The sequence below is a fragment of the Ascaphus truei genome, chromosome 15 (assembly GCF_040206685.1).
Source record: "Ascaphus truei isolate aAscTru1 chromosome 15, aAscTru1.hap1, whole genome shotgun sequence".
NCBI lineage: Eukaryota > Metazoa > Chordata > Amphibia > Anura > Ascaphidae > Ascaphus > Ascaphus truei.
Window position 1 is genome coordinate 32,749,809 of NC_134497.1, and position 27,481 is coordinate 32,777,289.

At 50.6% G+C, this 27,481-nt stretch overlaps 2 protein-coding genes across 2 annotated transcripts in view; both read right to left on the reverse strand.

The window, feature by feature from the left end:
• Positions 1–27,481, reverse strand: part of LOC142466795 (uncharacterized) — a 394,879-nt gene that overhangs the window by 49,714 nt on the left and 317,684 nt on the right. The window lies entirely within an intron of this gene.
• The window catches only part of LOC142466788 (uncharacterized), a 62,542-nt gene continuing 36,260 nt past the window's right edge, over positions 1,200–27,481 (reverse strand). Inside the window, exons 2-3 of the mRNA XM_075572206.1 lie at positions 17,250–17,437; positions 1,200–3,172 (exon numbers count right to left, since the gene is read on the reverse strand). Coding sequence (XP_075428321.1) covers positions 1,323–3,172; positions 17,250–17,319 — 1,920 coding nt within the window. The 5' untranslated portion in view covers positions 17,320–17,437 and the 3' untranslated portion in view covers positions 1,200–1,322. The remainder of the gene's footprint in view (positions 3,173–17,249; positions 17,438–27,481) is intronic.

The following is a 27,481-nucleotide window of genomic DNA, read 5'->3' on the forward strand; positions in this document are numbered from 1 at the left end:
ACGGGCCACGAAGCCCCCTCCCCTCTGACAGGACTCACAGCATCGCTCCTCCCTCCCGCGCTCATCCAATTGTCCAGTCCGAATGTCGCGGGCCTAGCCCTTCTCTGCTCTCCCTCCTCCCATCCGGGGAGCGTTGCACATGCGCCCATTCTCTCCACCTGTGAGCGCGAACCGCCAGGAACCTTGCAGCAGGGAAAGGGCGGGGCCTGTCCAGCTGACGAGGGAGAGTGACGGAAACCGGGAGGGGGGGAAGGCGTGCCGAGGGGGAAGGTGAGCTGCGGTCCGGCTAACGGGGGAGAGAGACGGCCACGGGGAGGGGGGAAGGCGCGCCAAGGGGGAAGGTGAGCTGGGGGTGGGCAGCCGGCGGGAAGGTGAGCGGCGGGTGAGAACAGGAGAGTGGCAGTTGGGTGATGTCATAAAACCACACAGGCCAATGAGAGGCATGCGGGGGCGGCCACGGACCAATCTGATTTATTAGCTTTTGAGTCAATTGTCCAGTTACTTTTGGTCCCTTGAAAAAGAGGGGGCTACATATTAAAGAGATGTAATTCCTAAACCCTTTCTTCAATTTGGATGTGAATACCCTCAAATTAAAGCTGATAGACTGCACTTTAAGCCCATATTCATTATTTATCTGTAACTTAAATTTATTTTGGTACACAGCCGAAATAACAAAACTTGTATCAATGTCCAATTATTTCCGGACCTAACTGTATATCATTAATAAAGGGACCCTTAATCCCCTCAGGTGCCTTTTCATGTCTACGTGTAAGCTGTGAAATAGATGGTCAGCCCATGATATTAAAAGGGACATGACATACAGTATGTAAAGGCGGCTGCATTAATGTCCCTCACTGGGGACGTAAGTCTGTGTCTCTGTCCTCCTCAGTATTCACAGGACATTCTACGATATTTGACCATGGCCATTTCGCCACGACTCACCCCACCGCCAGCCACTTCGCGCTAAGGTAAGTGCCTAAACTCCCTACACTAAAACCCCTATATCCTAAGCCCCCCTTAGCTTAAAACCCCAAACCTAACCGCTAAAACAACTTAAATTAACCCCTAAACAGTAATAACATTTACATTAGAAGCGGCTGGTGGCAGAGGGTCCGTCTGCGGCCTAACGCCGGCGGCCAAATGGTCGAAATGAAACTATTCCAATTCACAGCTAAGTGACGCTTCAGACCGCTACAGTATAATGGGAAATGCACCTTTTATTAGAAAGCATGGAAATAAACAACGTCACTTTTCATTGTGAATTAGCTTAACACAGATAAACGTGTGCACTTAAATGCAAGCGTCTTAGTCGCTCGTTATCCCTAAACATGTATGGCTTTAGATAAAGGTCTCTCCCTTGTGTGTGTCCTTTTGTGTGTGTTCAGGCTGGATGAATGACTAAATCCCTTCCCACATTCCCCACATACATACGGTCTCTCCCCTGTGTGTGTCCTCTTGTGTGAATCCAGGTGGGATAACTGACTAAATCCCTTCCCACATTCTCCACATACATGCGGTCTCTCCCCTGTGTGTGTCCTCTTGTGTATGTTCAGATTGGATAAATCACTAAATCCCTTCCCACATTCCCCACATACATACGGTCTCTCCCCTGTGTGTGTCCTCTTGTGTGTGTTCAGGTGGGATAAGTCCCTAAATCCCTTCCCACATTCCCCACATACATACGGTCTCTCCCCTGTGTGTGTCCTCTTGTGTGAATCCAGGTGGGATAACTGACTAAATCCCTTCCCACATTCCCCACATACGTACGGTATCTCCCCTGTGTGTGTCCTCTTGTGTGTGATCAGGTTGGCTAACTGACTAAATCCCTTCCCACATTCCCCACATACATACGGTCTCTCCCCTGTGTGTGTCCTCTTGTGTGTGTTCAGGTGGGATAAGTCCCTAAATCCCTTCCCACATTCCCCACATACATACGGTCTCTCCCCTGTATGTGTCCTCTTGTGTGTGTCCAGGTTGGATAACTGACTAAATCCCTTCCCACATTCCCCACATACATACGGTCTCTCCCCTGTATGTGTCCTCTTGTGTGTATTCAGGCGGGGTAATTGACTAAATCCCTTCCCACATTCCCCACATACATGCGGTCTCTCCCCTGTGTGTGTCCTCTGGTGTGTGTTCAGGCTGGATAACTGACTAAATCCCTTCCCACATTCCCCACATACATGCGGTCTCTCCCCTGTGTGTGTCCTCATGTGTGTGTTCAGTTGGGATAAGTTACTAAATCCCTTCCCACATTCCCCACATACATATGGTCTCTCCCCTGTATGTGTCCTCTTGTGTGTGTTCAGGTGGGATAACCGACCAAATCCCTTCCCACATTCCCCACATACATGTGGTCTCTCCCCTGTATGTGTCCTCTTGTGTGTGTTCAGGTTGGATAAGTCACTAAATCCCTTCCCACATTCACCACATACATGCGGTCTCTCACCTGTGTGTGTCCTCTTGTGTGTGTCCAGGCTGGATAACACACTAATTCCCTTCCCACATTCCCCAAATACATGCGGTCTATCCCTTGTGTGTGTCCTCTTGTGTGTGTTCCGGCTGGATAACTGACTAAATCCCTTCCCACATTCCCCACATAGATACGGTCTCTCCCCTGTGTGTGTCCTCTTGTGTGTGTTCAGGTGGGATAAGTCACTAAATCCCTTCCCACATTCCCCACATACATACGGTCTCTCCCCTGTGTGTGTCCTTTTGTGTGTGTTCAGGTGGGATAAGCCACTAAATCCCTTCCCACATTCCCCACATACATGCGGTCTCTCCCCTGTGTGTGTCCTCTGGTGTGTGATCAGGCGAGATAACACACTAAATCCCTTCCCACATTCCCCACATACATGCAGTCTCTCCCCGGTCGGGGTTCTCTTCTGTGTGTTCTGGTCTGATAACCAAGTCAGACTCTTCCCACTTTCTGCAAGATCTTTTCCTGTGGCAGCTGCTAATATATATTTGTTGGAATGAGAAGCAGTTGCATTGTTTATTAATTGCCTTGACTGGTTGAAAGATGCATTTTCTGTCATATATATTGGAAGGTTGCAAGATTGTTCTGTCATCTTTTCCATATACTCATTTGGGTGTTTGAGGAGGTAATCCTGACTGCTAAAAGCAACCTTGCAGTGTTGACATGGGTGGATTATTGGAGCTTGTCTTTGTACTAGACGAGACAAAAAAAATACATAATTAGAAAATTAGGTGAAATTAGGCATTAGTTATCCAAAAAAGTGTGTGTGGGCCAAAAAAGTGCATTTTAAGTGAAACTTCTTTGTCCTTTGTCACAGAAATTGTATTTGTGATGGTGATGATCCAAACATAATTTCAGTGAGAAAATGCAAAGAACTTTGACTTAGAACGTGCGTGCTCGGCACCCCCACCGTTTTAGCTATTTGTACGTCTATATTTATACTAACTGCGAATTGTGTGTGACTGTGTGCGTGAGAGTGTGTGTTATGTCAATGTGTGACTGTGTGTGTGTGTGTGTGTGTGTGTGTCACTGTGTGTGAGACTCTGTTTTTATTGTCTGTTTGTTTTTGAGTGTAGCATTGGGAGTGGGCTCACCTATGCACCAGAGTTTGGTGTGGTACAGTCACCTGAGCATGGCAGTTGTGGTCAAGTTCTGTGTTCAGTGTGGGCGAGGCATTGGAAGGGGTCCCGGCGGCTTATTATGGGACTTGCAGCCGACTTCTGGGGTCCTGCACATGCGTGCTGTGCAGGCCTGCACGCACGCGGTGCGAGCCGCACATGCTCGCCGTGCATGGCGCCGGCCGTGTCTGTGTGCGTGGCGCCAACGCATGTGCGCTGCACCAACCGTGCGCCCACCAGCCGTGCCTATGCACGGCGCTGGACGCGCTTTTACACTGCGCCGGATGTGCAGTTACTGCGCATGTGCGGCGAGCCCAGCCACTGCATCTCATCGCTGGCTCGAACCTCCGTGTGCGCTGGACGTGAGGGAAACACTTTGAGGTCTGAGCGAGCGCGAGCACGTGCACAGTGCAGGCTAGAAGTGTGGGGGAAGCGCTTTGAGGTCTGCGCATGCACGGGTGGCGTGCACGCACAGTAATAGCATGACGTCGCTTCCGTCATGGAATTCTGTTACAGCACAAGGGATTTTTCCTATCAAAACTCTATAGGTGCCAGCAAAGAAGTTTCACTTCAAAAAGTCACTGTTACACTAACTGTCTTACAAAAGGTCATGCAGGAGAGGTAAGTTGGCATATCACAAAAAGTTCAGGATGAAAGTAAACTGTAAATGTACATGGTAAAAATGAAGGGTCTAGTACAACATGTGCAGCATTAGGGCCGGGAGACTAGATGTAGAGGATCATACATTTAAAGTGGTTAATAATATTTAACGATTTAAAAGGAAATCTCACTAGCTGCAAAACACCAATTAAAGTGGCAGAATTTTTTTCAGATCCTTCAAATCCTTAGTCACTGAGGTAATGAAGGGGGGGGGAGTTATTAATTTATTTTAATATTGTTGATTTATTTATTACTGGGTTACCATTTATCGCCAATGTGGATATCTGGGCCCCCCATTGAGAGGCCCTTGTTATCCACAGTGATAATCAATGGTTTTATGTGTAAAATGTATTTTGAATGTTCTTTTTTGTTTTGTTTTAAATGTGTATATATTTTGTGTTAATGTTTAAAACCTAATTTGTCTAATAGAGATATTGGGCATTAGTCTAAAAGGGGGCGGAGGTTGGGGACGTGGGTGATGGCAGTAGTTGCCCTGGGAGGGTGGTTACACTTCCCGTGGGGGGTAGGGGTAGTGGTGAGATGGGTTAACCCCTTAATTACCTTAGCGACTAGAATGGCAATGCTTTACTGGCCACTAACGGGGTCAACAGGGTTAGGTACCATGTGTTTTGGCCGACAAAAAAAAAATGAAGACGTCACTTAAAGGCAATGAAAGCACAGCCAATCAGAATGGCTTTGCTTCAATTGCCTTTAAGGTGACGTCATTAAAAGACACATGGCCGTGCACACACGGTACTAGAGCCAATCAGAGCGTGGGAACTTTATCCCTACTCTGATAGGCTCTGGTATACCATGTGTCAGGGGCTTGGGGGAGAAAGGATGTGACATCAGTGAAAACCTGTCACATGGTACTAGAGCCAATCAGAGTGGGGATGGAGTTCCCACGCTCTGATTGGCTCTAGTACCATGTGTGCACGGCCATGTGTCTTTTTTTTTTGTCGGCCAAAACACATGGTTTTCACGGCCCAATCAGGACCGTGGAAACCATGACGAAAAATGTGACGTCATAGGCCTTTAAAAGCCTATGTCGTCTCATTTTGAAGCAAGACGGCGCGGAGGAAGGACCTCCGGGGAGGAAAGAAGACCAGGGCGTGGCCACAGACGGGGAGAAGACCCCGCCCCACCCCAAGGAGATAGAAGAAAGAAGAATACAGATGAAGATGGATTACAAATAGAAGACCCGTGGATTGATTTGGATTTTTAGTTTAATATTTATTTTTTTATGGTTTATTATTTTATGGGTTCCTAATCGTGGATTGGTTCGTGAGTAAGCTTGCGCAACGGGAATCGGTGGGGGCAAGTAATGGTAAGTGAACTAAAGAAATGTATTTTATTTAACTTGTTAATTTTTTCAAAAGGTTTTTTAACATGTGTATTTTTTTTTTTTGTGGTATATCATTTCTTGCCACTGTATGTATGTATGTATATATGTCTAGAGAGATACAGTATACAGTATACATTCAGGGTAAGAAATTATGATGTTTTAAAAGCTGGATTAGATGTGTTTTAAATTATTTTGTGTATGCTGCTATGCTTTATTGTGAGTTTAAAGTATTTTAAAATTAGATAGATGTATTCCTTGGTATTGTATTGTGTGTTTGAGGAAGGTCAGGGATAGGCTTGGTTGTAAAGGTTGTATTTTTGTCGGTACTTATATTTTTTCAAAGGCTTCATTGTTGTGCTCTAGGCGTGAATTTGTTAATGGGTTCATTGTTCGGGATGTAGTGTGAATTGTTTAGGGATGTAAATAATGATTGCTAATTGATTTTTGTTTACTTGGTTGATTAATTTGCAGAATGTATATGGTGCATAGATATTTAGGCATCATTTAAATTGGAATGTAAGTTGTTTAAATGGCTTTTCAGAGGTTTAGTGATGATTTAGATTGAGAGATCAGTTATGAATATTAAAGGAAATTGATTTTAATTTAGTGTGTATGTATGGAGAAGTGTTTGGTTGTAGGACAGTATGGTTTTGATAACCCTTCTGCATTTATTTGTATATTGGCTCATCGTGTGTATATACTGTGTATATATATATATATATATATATATATATATATATATATATATATATATATATACAGTATATATATGTATATATATATATATATATATATATATATATATATATATATATATATATACACAGTATATAGTTGCATGATGAAGCCACTGTACAAATTCATGGGTGAAGGGTGGGTATCGGCCCAGTGTGGCTTAACCCCTTAATCACCTTTGCGGTTATTATCTGTTAAGGTGTTTAAGGGGTTAATTGATATCTGAATGTACTTGCAATGTATTGGCTTTGTATTGGCAATGTATTTTGTGGACAAGACAAGGATGTTGCTGGCCACGGACACTTCGTATTGATGAGGTCAGTAGTTTTATAATAATGGGCAATTAATCTATTATCCATATCTGCATAATAGTTATTTTGCACATTATTGTACTGTAGGTGTTGCGGGGGGGGGGGGGGTGCATGTATTGAATGTATAGGCCAGGTTTATTTTTTTTTACATTCAGGGTTTGTTCCGTGGTTTTGCGTGGGACCTCTGGAGACCACCTGTGGGTATCCTCGGGTATCCTAAGTGTAGCAGGCTGGTGGTTCCACGGGTGACACATGCGGGGATGACGATGTGTGGTCCCACTTCTGTGGGGGCACCTCCGACCCGTAGTCTGCGGGCATGACGATGTGTGGTCCCACTTCTGTGGGGGCACCTCCGACCCCTAGGTGCGGGGATGATGATGTGTGGTCCCACTTCTGTGGGGGCACCGCGGACCCATAGTGAGCACCCGTGAGTTCCCCAGACCCCCATGGGAACCACCCGAGGCCCCGCAGACACCTGTGGGTCTGACCCGGGGCTCCCAGACATCCGCGGGCCTACCGTGGGGACCCAATTGTGGCCCACGGTGACCACCTGGGGGCCATGGTGCTGGCGGGATCCACCAGCAGGCCTCCAGAACCTGTGTAAAAAGGGCTGCTGGTAAACTGTAGGTCTGTCCAGGTGCCCCGTCAGCCCACCGGGGACCCGCGTGGGGCTGCGTTATGAACCCTGTATGTAAAAGAATAAATCATGTATTTATGGGGGGGCACAGGGGGTGGGTAATGTATTTAATAAATATAATGCTGTTTATTGTGGGTCACTGTACTGTTTTTATTGTGGGTACTGGGGGTGGGGGCGGGGGGTTCCCCATCGGTATGTGGGTAGGCCTCCCTTGTGGGTACTGGGTGAGGGTGGTTAGGCCTCACGGGGGGGGGGGGGTAGTGTGGGAGGGTATGTAGGCATCCCGAGTGGTGGGTGAGGGTGGGTTAACCCCTTCATGACTGTAGCGGTTAATAACCGCTATGGTGATTAAGGGGTTAGGGGACATTACTTTGAAAGTGTTAATTTTTTTCTCTGTTTTACAGCAGCAGCAGCAGCGGAGGTTGCCATGGGTAGTGGGTAGTGTATTGAATGTATTTATTGGTTATCATGCCTTAACCCCTTCATTACCTTAGCGGCTATATGCTATGGTAATGAAGCAGCATTTCTGTATTTTTAATAATATTGAACAGGAGCAGGGGGTCCCCTGAGTATTAATTTCTGGCTCAGGGAACCCCCTGCTCACTGTACAATATTATTAAAAATACAGAAATGCTGCTTCTTTACCATAGCACATAGCCGCTAAGGTAAAGAATGATTCTTTAATGATGTGTGTGTTTTATTCACAGTGTAGATGTGCAGAGGGTCTCCGGAGCAGAAACGTTTTGGTTTCAGGTCCGGGGACCCCCTGCCCCCCGAGATACAGGCCCCTTTTGGGGGTGCCGGTATCCCTCTGCTTGGTTTAACAGGCCGCGGTCACGTGATCGGGGCCTTAACGCAGAGGGATACCGGCATCTCATAAAGGGGTCTGTATCTCGGGGGGCAGGGGGTCCCCCGACCTGAAACCAACGCGGTTCAGCTCCCGAGACCCCCTGCACATCTACACTAGGAATAAAAATGTATTTCAAATGTATTTATTTATTTAGATTTATGTATTGCGGGGATGCTGTGTGTGATTTTTTTTTATTGTGGGTAGCGGGGGTGGGTGTGGTTATTTACACGGGATCCCCCTCCCCACATTTACATACAGTACACTGCACTCAGAAACACAGGCCAGGGAGATTTAACACACACACAATAGGGGGAGTTTTTTTACATAGATTGCAGGGAAGCTTAACGCACACAACAGGGGGATAGGGAGAGGGGTTTTTACATAGATTAGAGAGAAGGCAGGGAGGTTTAAAAGAGAGAATAGGGGGAGGGTTTTTTACATAGATTACATTGAAGGCAGGGAAGTTTAAAAGAGAGAATAGGGGAGGGGGTTTTACATAGATTGACGGGAAGTTTAAAAGAGAGAATAGGGGGAGGGGTTTTTACATAGATTACAGTGAAGGCAGGGAGGTTTAACACAGACATTAAAAATATGTATTGAATGTATTTATTGGTTATCATGCCTTAACCCCTTCATTACCTTAGCGGCTATACGCTATGGTAATGAAGCAGCATTTCTGTACTTTTAATAATATTGTGCAGGAGCAGGGGGCTCCCTGAGTTTAGATTTCTGGCTCAGGGAACCCCCTGCTCACTGTACAATATTATTAAAAATACAGAAATGCTGCTTCTTTACCATAGCACATAGCCGCTAAGGTAAAGAATGATTCTTTAATGATGTGTGTGTTTTATTCACAGTGTAGATGTGCAGAGGGTCTCCGGAGCAGAAACGTTTTGGTTTCAGGTCCGGGGACCCCCTGCTCCCCGAGATACAGGCCCCTTTTGGGGGTGCCGGTATCCCTCTGCTTGGTTTAACAGGCCGCGGTCACGTGATCGGGGCCTTTAACGCAGAGGGATACCGGCACCTCATAAAGGGGTCTGTATCTCGGGGGGCAGGGGGTCCCCGGACCTGAAACCAACGCGGTTCAGCTCCCGAGACCCCCTGCACATCTACACTAGGAATAAAAATGTATTTCAAATGTATTTATTTATTGCGGGGATGCTGTGTGATTCTTTTTTATTGTGGGTTGTGGGGGTGGGTGAAGGGGGTATTAGCCCCAACGGTGGTTGTTTTGGGCTTGCGGGGGGGGGGTCGCGGGAGTGGTTAACCCCTTCATGACCGTAGCGGTATTAACTGCTACGGTCGGGAAGGGGTTAAGTGCACCCGCAACACCCCCGCAAGTCCTAAACTCACACCAAGGGCCAAATAACCCCTTCACCCACCCCCGCTACCCACAATAAAGCGGGCACGGTGGGTTAACCCCTTCATTGCCTTAGCGGCTATACGCTATGGTAATGAAGCAGCATTTCTGTATTTTTTTTTTTCAATGTTTTTATTAGGCATTTTTAGAAAATACAACATTTCTGACATATATCGTAGCCTAATATTTTCCAAAACATATTTTTTAAAAAGGGGAAAAAGAAAGGCAACCTAAGTTGTCCAGGAAAGAGAGGGGGTGCCTTCATAGAGAGAAGGTAAGAGGGAGGGTGATGGGGTAGATGAGGGGGTGTGAGGGAGGGGAGGGGGTTGGGGAGGGTTATTGTCGTCCCACTTGGCTGTTAGGGTGTTTCTGGTGAGATTCGTGTGAGTTTTTTCTTATGGAGGGGGAGTTGGTCTCCCTCTCACCTGGGATGGTCGGGGCGCTCTGGTAAAGTGGAACCAGGGTTCCCAGATCTCCTCAAAGGCCGGGGTTTTTTGTCTGATGTTGGCTGTGAGCCTTTCCATAGTCAATACTTCCCCAATGCTTTTCTTTATCGTGTTGAGCGCTGGCGTAGTCGTTTTCCTCCAGGAGGCCGCAATACAGCATCTCGCCGCAGTGAGAATGAAGGATATTAATTTCCTGGTGGGCCGAATTATATTCGGCATGGGTGCAGCCAGCAGGAAGGTCAGTGGTTCAATAGGAAGTTCTAGGTCGGTGACCTCTTTTATCAGAATTTGGACCTTGGCCCAGTATTTCACAATTTCTGGACAGGTCCACCAGATGTGGGCCATGTCCCCTCTATTACCACAGCCTCTCCAACATTGGTCTGATGCCAGAGGGTAGATCTGGTTTAATCGTGCTGGGGTAAGATACCAGCCAAACATAATTTTGTAGATGTTTTCCTTAATTGTGGTGCAAAGGGAAGTTTCTGAGGCTGCCTGCCAGATTTCCTCCCATGTCTCTCTTTCTATATTAACATTTAGATCAGCTGACCATCGCAGCATATAGTCGTGCTGTGTCGGGGACGTTGAGCGCATTAGGATATTGTATATGTCCGAGATAAGTCCCTTCTGGTAAGACTGGTCCTCACACAGATGTTCAAACGTAGTGAGAGCGGGGTATTCTGGATGAGGGCACGTAGCTCTAACAAAATTTCTAATTTGTAGATATTTAAAGGTGTCCAATTCTGTCATTTTAAATTTGTTCCTCAGTTCTTGGTAGCTCAGGAGCTTCCCGAGGCTCAGTACATCGGCAATCGCCTCTATACCCCGTGTGTGAAAGTGGGCGAACAGCTTAGATCCGCATCCTGGAGGGAATTAAGGGTTATTAACGAGGGGAGTGAGTTGTGAGTTTGTGGATGAGAGGTTAAATTTAAGTTTGCAACTGGACCAGGTGTCCCACGTGAAACGTGAGGCCTGTAGTTTAAGATTGTGTAAGTGGCCATCTCCTCTGTTCAGGCTCCAGAGGGAGGCTTGCAGAGAAGGCAATTTGGCACACCGAGTTTCCATTCCCACCCAGCAACATCGGGTCGGGTCTGAGTTCCACATTACTACCTGCCTGAGCTGAGCGGCTAGATAGTATTTATATAGGTCAGGCACCCCCATCCCTCCTCTGGATCTCGTGGTCATCAGGACTGATCTGGCGACCCTGGGCCTCTTACCCTGCCAAATGAAGTGGAGTAGTCTATTCTGTATATATTTTAGATCGGCGGCCGGGACCTGGATTGGGAGCGTCTGGAATAGGTACAACATTCTTGGGAGTATATTCATTTTGGTAGAGATCATCCTCCCAATCCATGAGATCTGATAACCTTCCACCGATCTAGATCCCTTTTGATCTGATCCCATAGTTTCGGGTAGTTATCCCTATATAGGTCCCGATAGTGCCTAGATACATTAATTCCCAGATACTTAATGCATGAGGGGCACCATCGGTAGCTGAAATTTAGCTTAAGGAGTTTGACTGTGGGGTCGGGAAGACTAAGATTTAGGGCCTCAGATTTGTCGCTGTTTATTTTATACCCTGATACCTTTCCAAACTCCGTCAGTTCCATCTGGAGGTTGGGGAGGGAAGTTAGGGGTCTGGTCAAGGTCAGGATAATATCGTCAGCGAATAGGGAAATTTTGTACTGTTCAGTGGCCATGGGTATACCCTGGATGTTTGGGTTTTGTCTTATTTTGGCCGCCAGTGGTTCAATCGTGAGAGCGAAAAGGAGAGGGGAGAGGGGGCACCCCTGTCGGGTGCCATTTCTAATGTGAATTTGTTCCGCTCCTCCCCCCGATAGTCTAACCAAGGCGGATGGAGTTTGGTAGAGCGCCTGGACACCCTTAAGAAAGGAGTCCCTGAATCCGAATTTTTTTAATGTTTGGTCTAGGAACAGCCAGTCAATTCTGTCAAATGCCTTCTCTGCGTCTAAGCTTAGTAACATAGCTTGTGAATCTGTAAGGTGGGCATGATCAACTAAGTTAATGATTTTACGGGTATTGTCTGAGGCCTGGCGGCCTAGGACAAACCCGACCTGGTCCATGTGTACTAGTCTCGGGAGAATTGGATTAAGTCTGTTCGCCAGTATTTTACTGTATAGTTTTAGATCATTGTTCAACAGTGAGATTGGTCTATAGCTACCGCATTGTGTGGGGTCCTTCCCTTCTTTGAGGATTATGGCCAAATTGGCGGACGACATTGAAGATGGGATAGGACATCCTTCTAGAAATGAGTTGAACAATTGTAAAAGGTGGGTGGACAGAATGGGGAGAAACTTCTTATAGTAGGCATTGGTGAAACCATCAGGGCCCGGTGCTTTAGAAATTTTGGAGGCCTTAACGGCCCATTCTAGTTCTTCCGCCGTTATTGTGGCGTTCAGGAGAAGGATTTCCTCCTCTGTTAATGAGGGGAGGTCGCAATCAGCTAGATAGTCAATGGTAGCCGATAGCTCCTTCGGGTCTGGGCTAGCAGAGTGAGCCCTTAGGTTATATAATTTAGAGTAAAATTTAGTAAATTCCTCTGCAATTTTTTTTTCCATTATGTAGGAGCTCCCCAGCACTATTCCGAATCGCCGTTATTTGCGATCTTTTGTGTATGCCTCTTAATTTGCTAGCAAGAAGTCTGTCGGCCTTGTTCCCTTTATCATAATACCTCTGACCCGTCCATTTAAGAGCTTTTTCGACATTGTCCATTTGAATTATTCTTAAGTCGCTTCTGGCAGAAGTCAACTGTTTATAAATTTTCCGGGAAGGGTTTTTTTTATGCTGTAGTTCTAAGCTTATTATTTTGTCTGTTAGCTCTTTGATTTGTTTAAGTTTAGTTTTTTTCCGATGGGAGGCAATCGAGATGAAATGTCCTCTGATTGTCGCCTTATGGGCTTCCCACAGGCTCGCTGGAGAGGCAACAGTGCCTATATTTATCCGGAAATATTCCTTAAGGGATTTTTTGAGCTCCCGTACTGTCTCCGAGTGGTTCAATAGGGAGTCGTTCAGTCTCCAGGAATATGAGGTTGTTTTCACGAATGGAATGGACAGGGTCATGGTTATAGGAGCATGATCTGACCACGTGATTGGGCCGATGTCAGTATCTAGGGCGGCTTCTAGAATGTTCTTGGTAGCAAGAAAGTAGTCTATACGGGAATATGTCTGGTGAGGGGCCGAGTAAAAGGTATAATCCCTTTGCCCCTGGTGTTGTGTTCTCCAAATGTCTAAAAGTGAAAAGTCCCCCATTATGTCCTTGAATTTTTTCCCCAGTCTTTGTGACTGGGTGGATTGTTGTCGTCCTGGGAGGCTCGATTTGTCTTCTCTTGGGTTAAGAGCCATGTTTAGGTCCCCCGCGATAAGTAGCGAGGATAGGTACTGTGGGTCAATTTCAATAGGGGGGTGGTGGAGGGGGGGGTGGAAGGGGGGGGGGCAGAAGGGGGGGTGGAAGGGGGGGGGTGGAGGGGGGGTGGGTGGAGGGGGGGGGAAGGGGGGAGGAGGAGACATATCTCTGCATAAACAACAAATTGTCTCAGCCTGTAAATGAAGCGAGAGTGATAACATGTGCTCCATACAGAGCGAGAACAGTAACGGTCGCAACAGCAACAACAAATCCCTTTCATGGGGCACTGAATCAAAATCAAGGTGGGGAAACTTCTATAACGCTAATGTTAAGTATAAAGAACAAGGGGGGGAGGGGTCCTGGGAGCTTGAGGGTAGGGGTCAGTGGCTAAACCTGCTAATTCTTCTAGTGGGGGCTAACCCAACTATAGGGTAGTGAAGGGGAAACCCTGCTGAATTTAGGGGTGGTGGGGAGAGACTCCGAGGGGAATATATGTGGGTTTCACAATTTTACAGACCCTGTCCCTGGAGGCAAGACCACGGAAGGGCGCGTGCGGGGCTGTGTAGACTTGTGCCGGCAGCTCTCCTCCAGGGAGGGTGTCTGTCGAGGATAAAAGAATGCCCAGGGAGGGCCCATTGGCCGAGGGGGGGGGGAAGCGCCAGACAGCCCCGAGCTGGGAGTATCCTGTGGAGTCAGCTGGATGTCACTCGGGGGCCCCGGCGTTCCGGTCCAGGCATCGCCGGCAGGTCCAGGCGAGGCCTCCGTCGGCGCCGGGCGTGGGTCGCGCACGTTGTTGACGTCATTCTTGGCGCGTCCGCTGGCCTCGCGACGCTCCGCGGATGGGACTGGCTTCCGGGTTCCGGCGGGGTCTCCATCTGCGCCGGATGTGAGTCGCGCAGTCAGCTGACGTCGGCTGTGGCGCGTCGGCAGACCTCGTGGTGCTCCGCGGACGGGGACGGCTCTATCGGGCGCCATTTTGTGGAGGGAGATGTGCAGCTCAGCCAGGGAAGCCACGAGGACCGGCATGCTCGCTTCGGACGCCATTTTGGGAGAGCCTTGGAGCAGGCGGTAGTGTTTACCCCGACGGACACCGGGGGCAGCTGTGGGAATCCGAAGTCGGCTGTGCGGCGTCTGCCCTCCGATTGCCCATGGTAGGATTTCTGGAACCGGGGAGGAAGAGGGGCCCCCCGCGGCTCCGGCCCGGAGGTCTTCTGCCTGGGCTAGTGAGGTCGCGTCCGACGCCATTTTGGAGGAGTTTCGGGGCTGACAACGGCGTGGACCCGGGCGGGAGATTAATTTGCCGGTGAGTCTTTCCTTATCTGTCCCGGGATTGCCTTTGCTCGGCTATCCGCTCCGATGCTCTCACAGGCTGATCCTCTTTGTCCTGGTCCCGGTTACCAGCTGGGTGGGCAGGTTGGAGGGAGTCCACGGGAAGGCCCAGGGCTTTTGCTAAGTGCACCATATCTTCAGGGTGCCGGATGGTGAGAAATTTGCCCTTGTGGGGAATAATCAATTTAAAAGGAAACCCCCATCTGTAATTTCTTTCTTTCTCGCGAAGGAGTAGTGTAAGGGGACGTAGTGCTTTACGTCGATCCACTGTAAGCTTGGAAAGGTCGTTATAGACCTGAAGCGGGTCGCTTCGAAACGCGATCGTGTCTCTCCCCCTGCTAGCTCCTATTAGTTTATCTTTGGTGGAGTAACTGTGGAGTCGCACGATCACGTCCCGCCGGCGGTTGGGGTCCTCGGAGCGCGGGCCCAGGGCTCTGTGCGCCCTGTCCATTTCCAAATCCCGGGAGTCAAGGTCTGGGCATATGGAGAGGAAGAAGTCCTTCAGGTATGCTCGCAGATGTGTGGGTAGCACTGCCTCAGGGATGCCGCGGATCCGCAGGTTCTGGCGGCGATCCCGGTTTTCCTGGTCCTCCAATCCGTCTCTTAGTGTATTTATTTCTTGGCCCAGGCGTATGATCTCATCATCGGCCTCTGACTGGTGGTGTAAAGCCTCGTCCAGTCTGGTCTCCAGTGTGGTAGTGCGTTCCTGCAGCCCCTGGATATCCTGCCTAATTTCCGCCACTGCGTCTTTTATATTGGCCTGTAGTGACCGTTGGAGCTTGGCAAGGAGTTCCTCTAGGTATGCCTTTGTGATCCCCCCGTCCGGGGAAGAGGGGGTCTCGGTAGGGCTCGCTGAGTCTGAGAGGCCTTGTTTGCCTCGTGGGCCTGAAGCCTGGGGGCCATCTTGCCTTCTATTCCCAGTCTCAGCAGGCTGTTTTGCAGGAGAGAAGAACTTTCCCACTCCCTGAGTCGGGGGATTTTTCCCCTTACTAGTCATCCCTCTGGTTTTAGAGGGTCGTCAGGGGCTTTTTTCGGGGGTTTTGCCCGGGGTAAAAGGGTTTAAATCAGCGGTTATTCAGGAGGGTCTCTGGAGCTCAGCTTTTACCCGACTGTCCTGGATGACGTCATAGACACGCCCCCCAGCATTTCTGTATTTTTAATAATATTGAGCAGGAGCAGGGGGCCCCCTGAGTTTTGATTTCTGGCTCAGGGAACCCCCTGCTCACTGTACAATATTATTAAAAATACAGAAATGCTGCTTCTTTACCATAGCGCATAGCCACTAAGGTAAAGAACGAGTGTTTATTTATATATGTGTTTTATTTATACTGTACATGTGCAGAGGGTCTCCGGAGCAGAAACCTTTTGGTTTCAGGTCCGGGGACCCCCTGCTCCCCGAGATACAGGCCCCTTTTGGGGGTGCCGGTATCCCTCTGCTTGGTTTAACAGGCCGCGATCACGTGATCGGGACCTTTAAACGCAGAGGGATACTGGCACCTCATAAAGGGGTCTGTATCTCGGGAAGCAGGGGGTCCCCAGACCTGAAACCAGTGCGGTTCAGCTCCCGCGACCCCCTGCACATCTACACTATCAATAAAAATGTATTTAAAATAATTTTTAATGTGCCGATGTTTGCGCAGAGAGAGAGCAGCGGATCTCTCTCTGCTGCAAACACATCTCGCCCCCGCCGGCCCATAGTATCATTTATGTATGTGCATATACAGTACTGTATGTGTACAGTACTGTATGTTAGGGGTTATAGGGGCTGTTGTTATACAGTATATATATATACAGTATATATACTGCATTACAATTCATTATAGGGGACGGCTTCAAAGAGAACAGCTCGCAAGCGCCCCCATGTGTTTTTACACGGCATTGCAGTATTGCAGCCAGCCGGAATAAAATGCTTCAATCCCTGCCGGGAAAATAATGCAATACACTCGGGCAGAAAACGATCACAAACCTCAATACACCCGAGTATACCCAAATTCGCGGGACTAGCCGAGCGAGAATAAAGTGTGTCGCCACTGTAGTGTAATGTTTATATTATCCCCATGTGTAGTCAGCTAATCATGGAAACTGATGACTAGTTGACCCGTGGATTACTAAGGGGTTAATATGTACTGTAATGTATTTTAACAACTATTTTATCATCTATTCCATGTTGGTTTAGCTTATTTTGCCTTTGTATATAATGGGCAGTATATTGGCGATAGGTGATAAAATATTTGTGGTATTTCTGCCGTTCATCCCGTTCTGATAAATATTGGAACTTGATGTATGGCAGTTTTTACTTGAAAATGTGATATTATGCCTGTTTTGTATTGGATCTGATGCTTTTAACGGGTCCGATAAACAAGTGCTTTATTTTTGGCGCTGCAACGCTGATTCATTGCACGATAATAATAATAAGGCACTTTTTTATGGGCGGTGATATGGTATTTTTGGTTACCGCAGCTTGATGTATCTGGCCCTTTAACTCAAGTCAGGTTTAGTGATATTAAGTTCTAGTTGACCCATAATGGTGTATGCAGATCTATCCCTATTTGGAATTTAACATCAGTAATAAGACAATAGAGATGTAAAAACCACGTAACACTCATATTCCTGGTTACCTTGTGATGGCGCGTTACTTTTCCACAGCGTAACCTCTTGATACCAAGCTCTTTCCATATTCATCTCCATATCAGACCAGAAGCTGTGTGTGTGGGGGAGGTCTGTGCAGGTTCTGTAGTAGATTTTCCTGTGGTACTGCAACGCCACAAGGTTCTGTTCTTCCTCGTTTCTCGCACAATTTACAAACCTAAAATTGGGACAGTTAGTGAGGTCTCAAAGTAATGTCTGTTTTTATAAAGGAAGAGCTGGAAAAAAATACAAGTTGTTAATAATGTGACAGAAGAACAGAAGTTAATGGAGAGCAATGTATATACGATGGATCACTTGTATATACCCCCAGTTTGATTGGAATGGGAGCCACAGGCCACACCAGTGACTACTTTCTTATTACTTAAAAACAAACAAAAAAAACACTGTTGTAATTAAAAAGTCCCCGACAAGATGACACAAGTGACACAAAGGTGAGTTTTCTTCCGGTGGAACTAAACAGAAAGTGGGGTTGATGTAACAAGGTTTGTAGCAGGAATTTGTTCCATTAGCATCCTGAGATTATAACACGCCCTGGACTGATTTGGAAACTGGACTATAGAAAAAGCCTTGAGCCACAGTCTAATGAGATAACAATGTCGATTTGGGCTTGAAACTCTCTCCCCCCTCCCCCCCATGCATCCCATCGCTCCACATACTGTAGACCACCGATCGCAGATTTTACCTGTGCAAGCGTCGCCAGGCAGTTAGACGTGCGTGCAGTAGTGACCACTAAGGGCCGTAGCCCAAGGCTGCACTTATAGTGCCGGCTACAGATAACATCTCCCGTCTCCGTAGTCCAAGCGAAAGTTGTAATTTGAGTTTGGGAGACGTCTCTTGGTACAAGGGGAGTGACGGAAGGCAGAGGGGCAGGGACATGAGCAAGGGGGAAGGCTGAAATGGAGAGGAGTTGTAATTTCTGTTTGTACTGTATGCTGAATTTACAGTACTTTTACTTTAAATTACGGGAGAGTTTACTATGTTAAAGTTGTTCATATAGTGTTTTTCACTTGACAGACACACAGACACACACACACACACAGACACACACACACAATCAGGGCCGCCAACAAAAATCATGGGGCCCAGAACAAAGGAAAGGAGAAACCCTCCCCCCCCAACCCATAACGCACCTACCACAGAAAAACAAATTTTAGCGCACAAATTTTACTTAACCCCCCAATACATATAAAAATACACCCCCAACCTGTGACAGGGCTGCTTGCACTATTGTATAAGTTAATTGCATGTATGCTTTCTGGCATCAAGGGCACCACTTTATCTTTCTTTCTGTTTGCTTTTTGCTGGGACAAGCAATCTTTTGTTGTTTCCTTTATCTAAACTTTACTAACCTTAAATGTGGTGGAGTGAAACACAGTTTGATGTTCCACAGCCATGGGCAGTCTCTGTTATAAAGGAAAGGGGCGTTTCCTTCCTGCATACCATTCAGGGTGGATTATACCATGGTATGGAGGGGGAGGAATCAAAGTGATACTGAATGTCATTTATTTTGCAGAGTAAAGACATGCATAGGATGTTTGTAAAAGGTACTGTTGTTTATTTTGGGGCTTGCTATAGAAAATTGTATGTTGTGTGACGTGTATTATGTTTGCAAATTGTGTAAGTTTTGGGAGACAACTCCCCTGTGTGGTATACTTAATTTGGTTTGGTCCAAATTAACCAGTAATAAAAGAGAGGGAGTTTCTTTCCCTGGGCCCTGCTGCACTCCTTGTTGCTGCTATGTGATATGAGGTTGTCTCTTTCTGCACTCCTTATTGCTGTTATGTGATATGAGGATGTCTGCGGAACTTCAGTGAAAGGATGCAAACTTTCTAATGCAGATATTGCTGGCTATTCTGTGGCTGGAGACATTACGCTGGGAGAACTGGTTGTTGTACACCTGAATGTGGAATCCCTAATAAAAAGAAGGTTCAGAGAACAGCAAAGCCTCGTTCATTCTTCCAGGGTCTGATGCTGCTGCTTCTTTAAATAAAGGCTGGGACGCAACCTTTCACATATGGTGGCAGTGGTGGGATAATTGATGCTGTACCCAACATCTAAACCCTATGGTCCCAGATGAAAAGGACCCAAAGGAAAATAGCAGCTCGCTCTAACAGACGAAGATATCCAGGTGTCCTGACCAGACAAGGGCTGATCGAGCAGAAGAAATTGGTGCCGGCGTGGAGGTAATGATGGAGGATGATGAGGGATTGGAGGCCACTGGGGACGTTGGAGCAAGCCCAAGACCCATACAGGGGAAGCAGTTAAGACTGGAGCGGAAGGAAAGGACGACCTTCTGAAGTGGCTGGTGGTCCAACAGGCAGAACAAGAGCAGCGGCGACAGGAGATGGAAGAGAGACGGCAGGAGATGCAAGAGAGACAGCAGAGGGAACTAGAGAACCGCCGTGAGGAACAGGAGCGGCGATGGGCCAAACAAGTAGAGCAACAGGAGAGACGGATGGATGATATGCAGCAGCGACAGACGCAGCAGATGACGGACTTGATGAAGCTCCTTCAAGTAGGAACCATAACACCGGCACCTGAGCCTATCATCCTCAAAGAGATCCGCTTAAATAAACTGAGCCCTGAGGATGACATTGAAGCTCTTCTCGTCATGTTTGAGAGGGTGGCCAGACAGTCAGTGGCCAAGGTCACAGTGAGTAATGAGGCTAGTGCCCACACTGACCGGGAAGGCTCAGATGGCCTACAGTGCTCTAAATCCAGGGGATGCCGAAGACTACGAGATGGTGAAAGAGGCCATTTACAGGCAATATAACATCAACCCGGAGACGTTCAGGCAAAGATTTCGCAACCTCCGCTATAATCATTCAGAAGGACTGCGGGAGACTTATGCCAAATTGATGGATCTTACAAATAAGTGGATTAAGCCGACCGAGAAGACAAAAGAGGACATTTTAGAGCTATTTGTCCGTGAGCAGTTCCTGGAGATTCTGCCACAAGGTGCCCGACTGTGGGTACAGGAACATCGACCCAAAACTGGGGATAAAGCTATAGACCTGGCTGGGGACTATTTGGCAGCTCATCCGGAACGTGAGAGAAGACCGGTGGTAAGACCTCCTCCCCCCTAATTACATACACCATTACGGGAATCTTCATTTAGACAGGGGGCAGGTCGGAGCTCACATATACAGGATACACGGTTATGCCATCTCTGTAAGAAACCAGGACACATAGCCAGATATTGCCGACAAGGGAAGAATGGGCCAAGTATTATGATCACCAATGCTGGTGGATTCATTAAGGAAGTGACCATCAGGGGGAAAATGGTGAAGGCCCTCAGACACTGGGAGTGAAAGTACTTTGGTAATGAAAGGACAGTTTTCCAAAGGGATACCAGTGGGCTCTCTGGACATACAATGTGTCCATGGACATTATAAGCGGTGTCCAATCATTCCGCTGCCTATCACCGTGTGTACCGTTACACATGTAGTACAGGCAGGGGTAGTAGAAAATATGCCCCACATGGTGATTCAGGGGCGGAACTTTCCAGGTCTGTTAGGACTATTGACACACTGTTCAGCAGTTACCACAAGGGCCCAAGCGAAGAAGCAGGCTGAAAAGGAGAAGTCTTTGAAAACTTCTTTGGAGGGGCTTTTTCCTTTTCACCCAGAGATCTTTGGTGAAGAGGGGAGAGACAGGAAATCCCGTAGGCAAAAAAGAAAGGACAAAGCACTCGGTCCTAGAGAATTTGGGGTGCAGGACTTGGACGAGGTCAATAATGTTTGGGGCAAGGATATTGTAGAGGCGCAACAGCAGGACATCTCACTAAACCCTTTTTTTCAGCAGGTGGTATCCCAGACTGAAGAGATGAGCGAGTTTGGGCCTATACCATCATATGTATTACGGCAGGGTGTATTAACCAGGGTCCGCAAGGATCCTCAATCTTCTTTACAGGTGGAGCAGGTCATGGTGCCAAAAGTATTTCGGAAGGAGATTCTTCGGTTGGCACATGATGTTCCCATGGGGGGTCATATGGGCAGAGACAAGACCTTATATAGAATATTAATGCATTTTTTTTGGCATAAAGTACATAAGGATGTGGGAGAATATTGTGCCTCTTGCCCTATATGCCAACAGGTGGGCCCAGTAAACATCATGGATCTGGGGGAAATTGATCCCTATACCGGTAGTTGGGGAAGCTTTTGACCGGGTGGTCATGGATGTGGTGGGTCCTTTCCAATAAAGTTCTAAAGGTAAATCAGTATATACTGGTACTATGTGATTACGCCACCAGGTATCCAGAAGCAATTCCCTTGCCCAGTGTTACTGCTAAGAATGCAGCAAATGCTCTTATTCAGGTATTTGCAAGGGTAGGAATCCCTCGTAAAATTCTAATGGATCAGGGGTCAAATTTCATGTCAAACTTAGTGAAAGAGGGGTATCAGTTGTTGGGAATCCAGACCCTACGTACATCTGAATATCATCCCCAAACTGATGGTTTAGTAGAGAGGCTTAACCGGACATTAAAAGGATGATTAGAAAGGTGGTAGGTGAGCAGCCTAACAAATGGGACCAGTGTTGCCTTATTTATTGTTCTCATACAGGGAAGTACCACAAGCTTCAACAGGATTTTCCCCGTTTGAGTTACTTTATGGAAGGCAACCCCGGGGTCTGGCTAGCATTAATCAAAGATTCCTGGGTGCAGCGGGATCCTTTGAGGGATAATATAGTAGGATATATTACCCAGATGAGGGAAAAGATTATCCGCATGCAGGATCTGGCTAATGAAAATTTGAGGGAGGCTCAACAACACCAGAAAGTGTGGTATGACAAAAAGTCCAGAGATAGGGTATTCCTTCCTGGGGATAAAGTACACCTTTTGTTGCCCGATAGAGAGAATAAACTGGTAGCTAGATGGCAAGGTCCATATACCATTGTGGAAAGAAAGGGGGCTGTGAACTACCAAGTAAGCATACCAAGAAGAAGGGACAAGTCTATATACCATGTTAATTTGTTAAAAGGTTGGAAAGAGAGAGAAAAATTGTCTTTGATGGTCCTGAGAGAGTGTGACCCTGATATGGCAGGTGAGGCATATCAGAGATTGCCGTTGGAAAGTAAGGAAGACGCAGTAACGTCTGGGGAGGCACTTTCGACAGGGCGGAGGTTCCCTATTTGTCAGTATAGGAGAGTAAAATTGCAGCACCCCTGTCTCTTACAAAAGTATATTGGAGAAAAATCCTCACTGTTTTCCTCTTAAAGTGGGGGATATGTGACAGGGCTGCTTGCACTATTGTATAAGTTAATTGCATGTTTGCTGGCATCAAGGGCACCACTTTATCTTTCTTTCTTTTTGCTTTTTGTTGGGCCCAGCAATCTTTTGTTGTTTCCTTTATCTAAACTTTACTAACCTTTAATGTGGTGTCCTGAGGTCAGCCAGTATAATGCAGGTATTGTTGGAGTGAAACACAGTTTGATGTTCCACAGCCATGGGCAGTCTCAGTTATAAAGGAAAGGCGTGTTTCCTTCCTGCATACCATTCAGGGAGGGTGGGGGGGGGAAAGAGGAGTGGGGGTGAGGGGGGGGGAAGAGGATTGGGGGGAAAGAGGAGTGGGGGTGGGGGGGGAAGAGGAGTGGGGGTGGGGGGGGAAAGAGGAGTGGGGGTGGGGGGGGAAAGAGGAGTGGGGGTGGGGAAAGAGGAGTGGGGGTGGGAAAGAGAAGTGGGGGTGGGAAAGAGAAGTGGGGGGGAAAAGAGGAGTGGGGGGGAAAAGAGGAGTGGGGGGGAAAGAGGAGTGGGGGGGGGGGAAAGAGGAGTGGGGAAAAGAGGAGTGGGGGTGGTGGGGAAAGAGGACTGGGGGTGGGGGGGAAAGAGGAGTGGGGGTGGGAGGGGGTAAAGAGGAGTGGGGGTGGGAGGGGGTAAAGAGGAGTGGGGGTGGGGGGGGAAAGAGGAGTGGGGGGGGAAAGAGGAGTGGGGGTGGGGGGGAAAAAAGAGGCGTGGGGGTGGGAGGGGGAAAAGAGGAGTGGGGGTGGGAGGGGGGTAAGAGGAGTGGGGGTGGGGGGGCGAAAGAGGAGTGGGGGTGGGGGGAAAGAGGAGTGGGGGTGGGGGGGGGAAAGAAGAGTGGGGGTGGAAGAGGAGTGGGGGTGGGGGGAAGAGGAGTGGGGGTGGGGGGAAGAGGAGTGGGGGTGGGGGGGAAGAGGAGTGGGGGTGGGGGGGGAAGAGGAGTGGGGGTGGGGGGGGAAGAGGAGTGGGGGTGGGGGGGAAGAGGAGTGGGGGTGGGGGGGGAAGAGGAGTGGGGGTGGGGGGAAAGAGGAGTGGGCGTGGGGGGAGAAAGAGGAGTGGGGGTGGGGGGAGAGGAGTGGGGGGGGAAAGAGGAGTGGGGTGGGGGGAAAAAGAGGAGTGGGAGTGGGGGGAAAAAGAGGAGTGGGGGTGGGGGGGAAAAGAGGAGTGGGGGTGGGGGGAAAAGAGTAGTGGGGGTGGGGGGGGGAAAAAGGAGTGGGGGTGGGGGGGAAAGAGGAGTGGGGGTGGGAAAGAGGAGTGGGGGTGGGAAAGAGGAGTGGGGGGGAAAAGAGGAGTGGGGGGGAAAAGAGGAGTGGGGGGGAAAAGAGGAGTGGGGGGGAAAGAGGAGTGGGGGTGGGGGGGAAAGAGGAGTGGGGTGGGGGGGAAAGAGGAGTGGGGGTGGGGGGAAAGAGGAGTGGGGTGGGGGGGAAAGAGGAGTGGGGGTAAAGGGGTAAGAGGATTGGGGGAAAGAGGAGTGGGGGTGGGGGGGAAAAGAGGAGTGGGGGTGGGGGGGGAAAGAGTAGTGGGGGTGGGGGGGGAAGAGGAGTGGGGGGGAAAGAGGAGTGGGGGTGGGGTGGGGAAAGAGGAGTGGGGGTGGGAAGAGGAGTGGGGGTGGGAAAGAGGAGTGGGGGGAAAAGAGGAGTGGGGGGGAAAAGAGGAGTGGGGGGGGAAAGAGGAGTCGGGGTGGGGGGAAAGAGGAGTGGGGGTGGGAGGGGGTAAAGAGGAGTGGGGGGGGAAAGAGGAGTGGGGGTGGGAGGGGGTAAAGAGGAGTGGGGGTCAGAGGGGGAAAGAGGAGTGGGGTGGGGGGAAAGAGGAGTGGGGGTGGGAGGGGGTAAAGAGGAGTGGGGGTGGGAGGGGGTAAAGAGGAGTGGGGGTGGGGGGGGAAAGAGGAGTGGGGTGGGGGGGGAAAGAGGAGTGGGGGTGGGGAGGGGAAAGAGGAGTGGGGGTGGGGAAAGAGGAGTGGGGGTGGGAAAGAGAAGTGGGGGTGGGAAAGAGAAGTGGGGGGAAAAGAGGAGTGGGGGGGAAAAGAGGAGTGGGGGGGAAAGAGGAGTGGGGGGGGGGGAAGAGGAGTGGGGGAAAAGAGGAGTGGGGGTGGTGGGGAAAGAGGACTGGGGGTGGGGGGGAAAGAGGAGTGGGGGTGGGAGGGGGTAAAGAGGAGTGGGGGTGGGGGGGAAAGAGGAGTGGGGGGGGGGAAAGAGGAGTGGGGGTGGGGGGGGAAAAGAGGCGTGGGGGTGGAGGGGGAAAAGAGGAGTGGGGGTGGGAGGGGGGTAAGAGGAGTGGGGGTGGGGGGGCGAAAGAGGAGTGGGGGTGGGGGGAAAGAGGAGTGGGGGTGGGGGGGGGAAAGAGGAGTGGGGTGGAAGAGGAGTGGGGGTGGGGGGAAGAGGAGTGGGGGTGGGGGGGAAAGAGGAGTGGGGGTGGGGGGGGAAGAGTGGGGGTGGGGGGGGGAAGAGGAGTGGGGGTGGGGGGGAAGAGGAGTGGGGGTGGGGGGGAAAGAGGAGTGGGCGTGGGGGGGAAAGAGGAGTGGGGGTGGGGGGGAGAGGAGTGGGGGGGGAAAGAGGAGTGGGGTGGGGGGAAAAGAGGAGTGGGGGTGGGGGGGGGGAAAGAGGAGTGGGGGTGGGGGGGAAAAGAGGAGTGGGGGTGGGGGGGAAAAGAGGAGTGGGGGTGGGGGGGAAAGAGGAGTGGGGGTGGGAAAGAGGAGTGGGGGTGGGAAAGAGGAGTGGGGGGAAAGAGGAGTGGGGGAAAAGAGGAGTGGGGGAAAAGAGGAGTGGGGGGGAAAGAGGAGTGGGGGTGGGGGGAAATAGGAGTGGGGGTGGGGGGAAAGAGGAGTGGGGTGGGGGGGAAAGAGGAGTGGGGGTGGGGGGGAAAGAGGAGTGGGGGTGGGGGGGAAAGAGGAGTGGGGGTGGGGGGGGAAAGAGGAGTGGGGGTGGGGGGGGAAAGAGGAGTGGGGGTGGGGGGGAAAAGAGTAGTGGGGGTGGGGGGGGGAAGAGGAGTGGGGGGGAAAGAGGAGTGGGGGTGGGGGGGGGGGAAAGAGGAGTGGGGGTGGGAAGAGGAGTGGGGGTGGAAAGAGGAGTGGGGGGAAAGAGGAGTGGGGGGGGAAAGAGGAGTCGGGGTGGGGGGGAAAGAGGAGTGGGGGTGGGAGGGGGTAAAGAGGAGTGGGGGGGGGAAAGAGGAGTGGGGGTGGGAGGGGGTAAAGAGGAGTGGGGTCGGAGGGGGGAAAGAGGAGTGGGGGTGGGGGGGAAAGAGGAGTGGGGGTGGGAGGGGGTAAAGAGGAGTGGGGGTGGGGGGGGAAAGAGGAGTGGGGGTGGGAGGGGGTAAAGAGGAGTGGGGGTCGGAGAGGGGAAAGAGGAGTGGGGGTGGGGGGGAAAGAGGAGTGGGGGTGGGGGGAAAGAGGAGTGGGGGTGGGAGGGGGTAAAGAGGAGTGGGGGTGGGGGGGGGAAAGAGGAGTGGGGGTGGGAGGGGTTAAAGAGTAGTAGGGGTGGGAGGGGGAAAGAGGAGTGGGGGTGGAGGGGGCAAAAGAGGAGTGGGGGTGGAGGGGGCGAAAGAGGAGTGGGGGTGGGGGGGGGAAAGAGGAGTGGGGGTGGGGGGGGAAAGAGGAGTGGGGGTGGGGGGGAGGGAAAGAGGAGTGGGGGTGGGGGGGAGGGAAAGAGGAGAAGGGGTGGGGGGGAAAGAGGAGTGGGGGTGGGGGGAAAAGAGGAGTGGGGGTGGGGGGGAAAGAGGAGTGGGGGTGGGGGGGGAAAGAGGAGTGGGGGTGGGGGGGGGGAAAGAGGAGTGGGGTGGGGGGGGAAAGAGGAGTGGGGGTGGGGGGGGGAAGAGGAGTGGGGGTGGGAAAGAGGAGTGGGGGGGAAAGAGGAGTGGGGGGGGAAAGAGGAGTGGGGGGAAAAGAGGAGTGGGGGGGAAAAGAGGAGTCGGGGTGGGGGGAAAGAGGAGTGGGGGTGGGAGGGGGTAAAGAGGACTGGGGGGGGAAAGAGGAGTGGGGGTGGGAGGGGGTAAAGAGGAGTGGGGGTCGGAGGGGGGAAAGAGGAGTGGGGGTGGGGGGAAAGAGGAGTGGGGGTGGGAGGGGGTAAAGAGGAGTGGGGGTGGGGGGGAAAGAGGAGTGGGGGTGGGAGGGGGTAAAGAGGAGTGGGGGTCGGAGAGGGGAAAGAGGAGTGGGGGTGGGGGGGGAAGAGGAGGGGGGGTGGGGGGGAAAGAGGAGTGGGGGTGGGGGGGAAAGAGGAGTGGGGGTGGGAGGGGTAAAGAGGAGTGGGGGTGGGGGGGGGAAAGAGGAGTGGGGGTGGGAGGGGGTAAAGAGTAGTGGGGGTGGGAGGGGGAAAGAGGAGTGGGGGTGGAGGGGGCAAAAGAGGAGTGGGGGTGGAGGGGGTGAAAGAGGAGTGGGGGTGGGGGGGGGAAAGAGGAGTGGGGGTGGGGGGAGGGAAAGAGGAGAAGGGGTGGGTGTGGGAAAGAGGAGTGGGGGTGGGGGGGGGAAGAGGAGTGGGCGGGGGGGGAAGAGGAGTGGGGGTGAGGGGGGAAAGAGGAGTGGGGGTGAGGGGGGAAAGAGGAGTGGGGGTGAGGGGGGGAAAGAGGAGTGGGGGTGAGGGGGGGAAAGAGGAGTGGGGGGAAAGAGGAGTGGGGGGAAAGAGAATTGGGGGGGGGAAAGAGGAGTGGGGGTGGGGGGGAAAGAGGAGTGGGGGTGGGGGGGAAAGAGGAGTGGGGGTGGGGTGGGAAAGAGGAGTGGGGGTGGGAAAGAGGAGTGGGGGGAAAAGAGGAGTGGGGGGAAAAGAGGAGTGGGGTGGAAAGAGGAGTGGGGTGGGGGGAAAGAGGAGTGGGGGTGGGAGGGGGTAAAGAGGAGTGGGGGTGGGGGGGAAAAGAGGAGTGGGGGTGGGAAAGAGGAGTGGGGGTGGGGGGGGGAAGAGGAGTGGGGGTGGGGGGAGGGAAAGAGGAGAAGGGTGGGTGTGTGAAAGAGGAGTGGGGGTGGGGGGGAAAGAGGAGTGG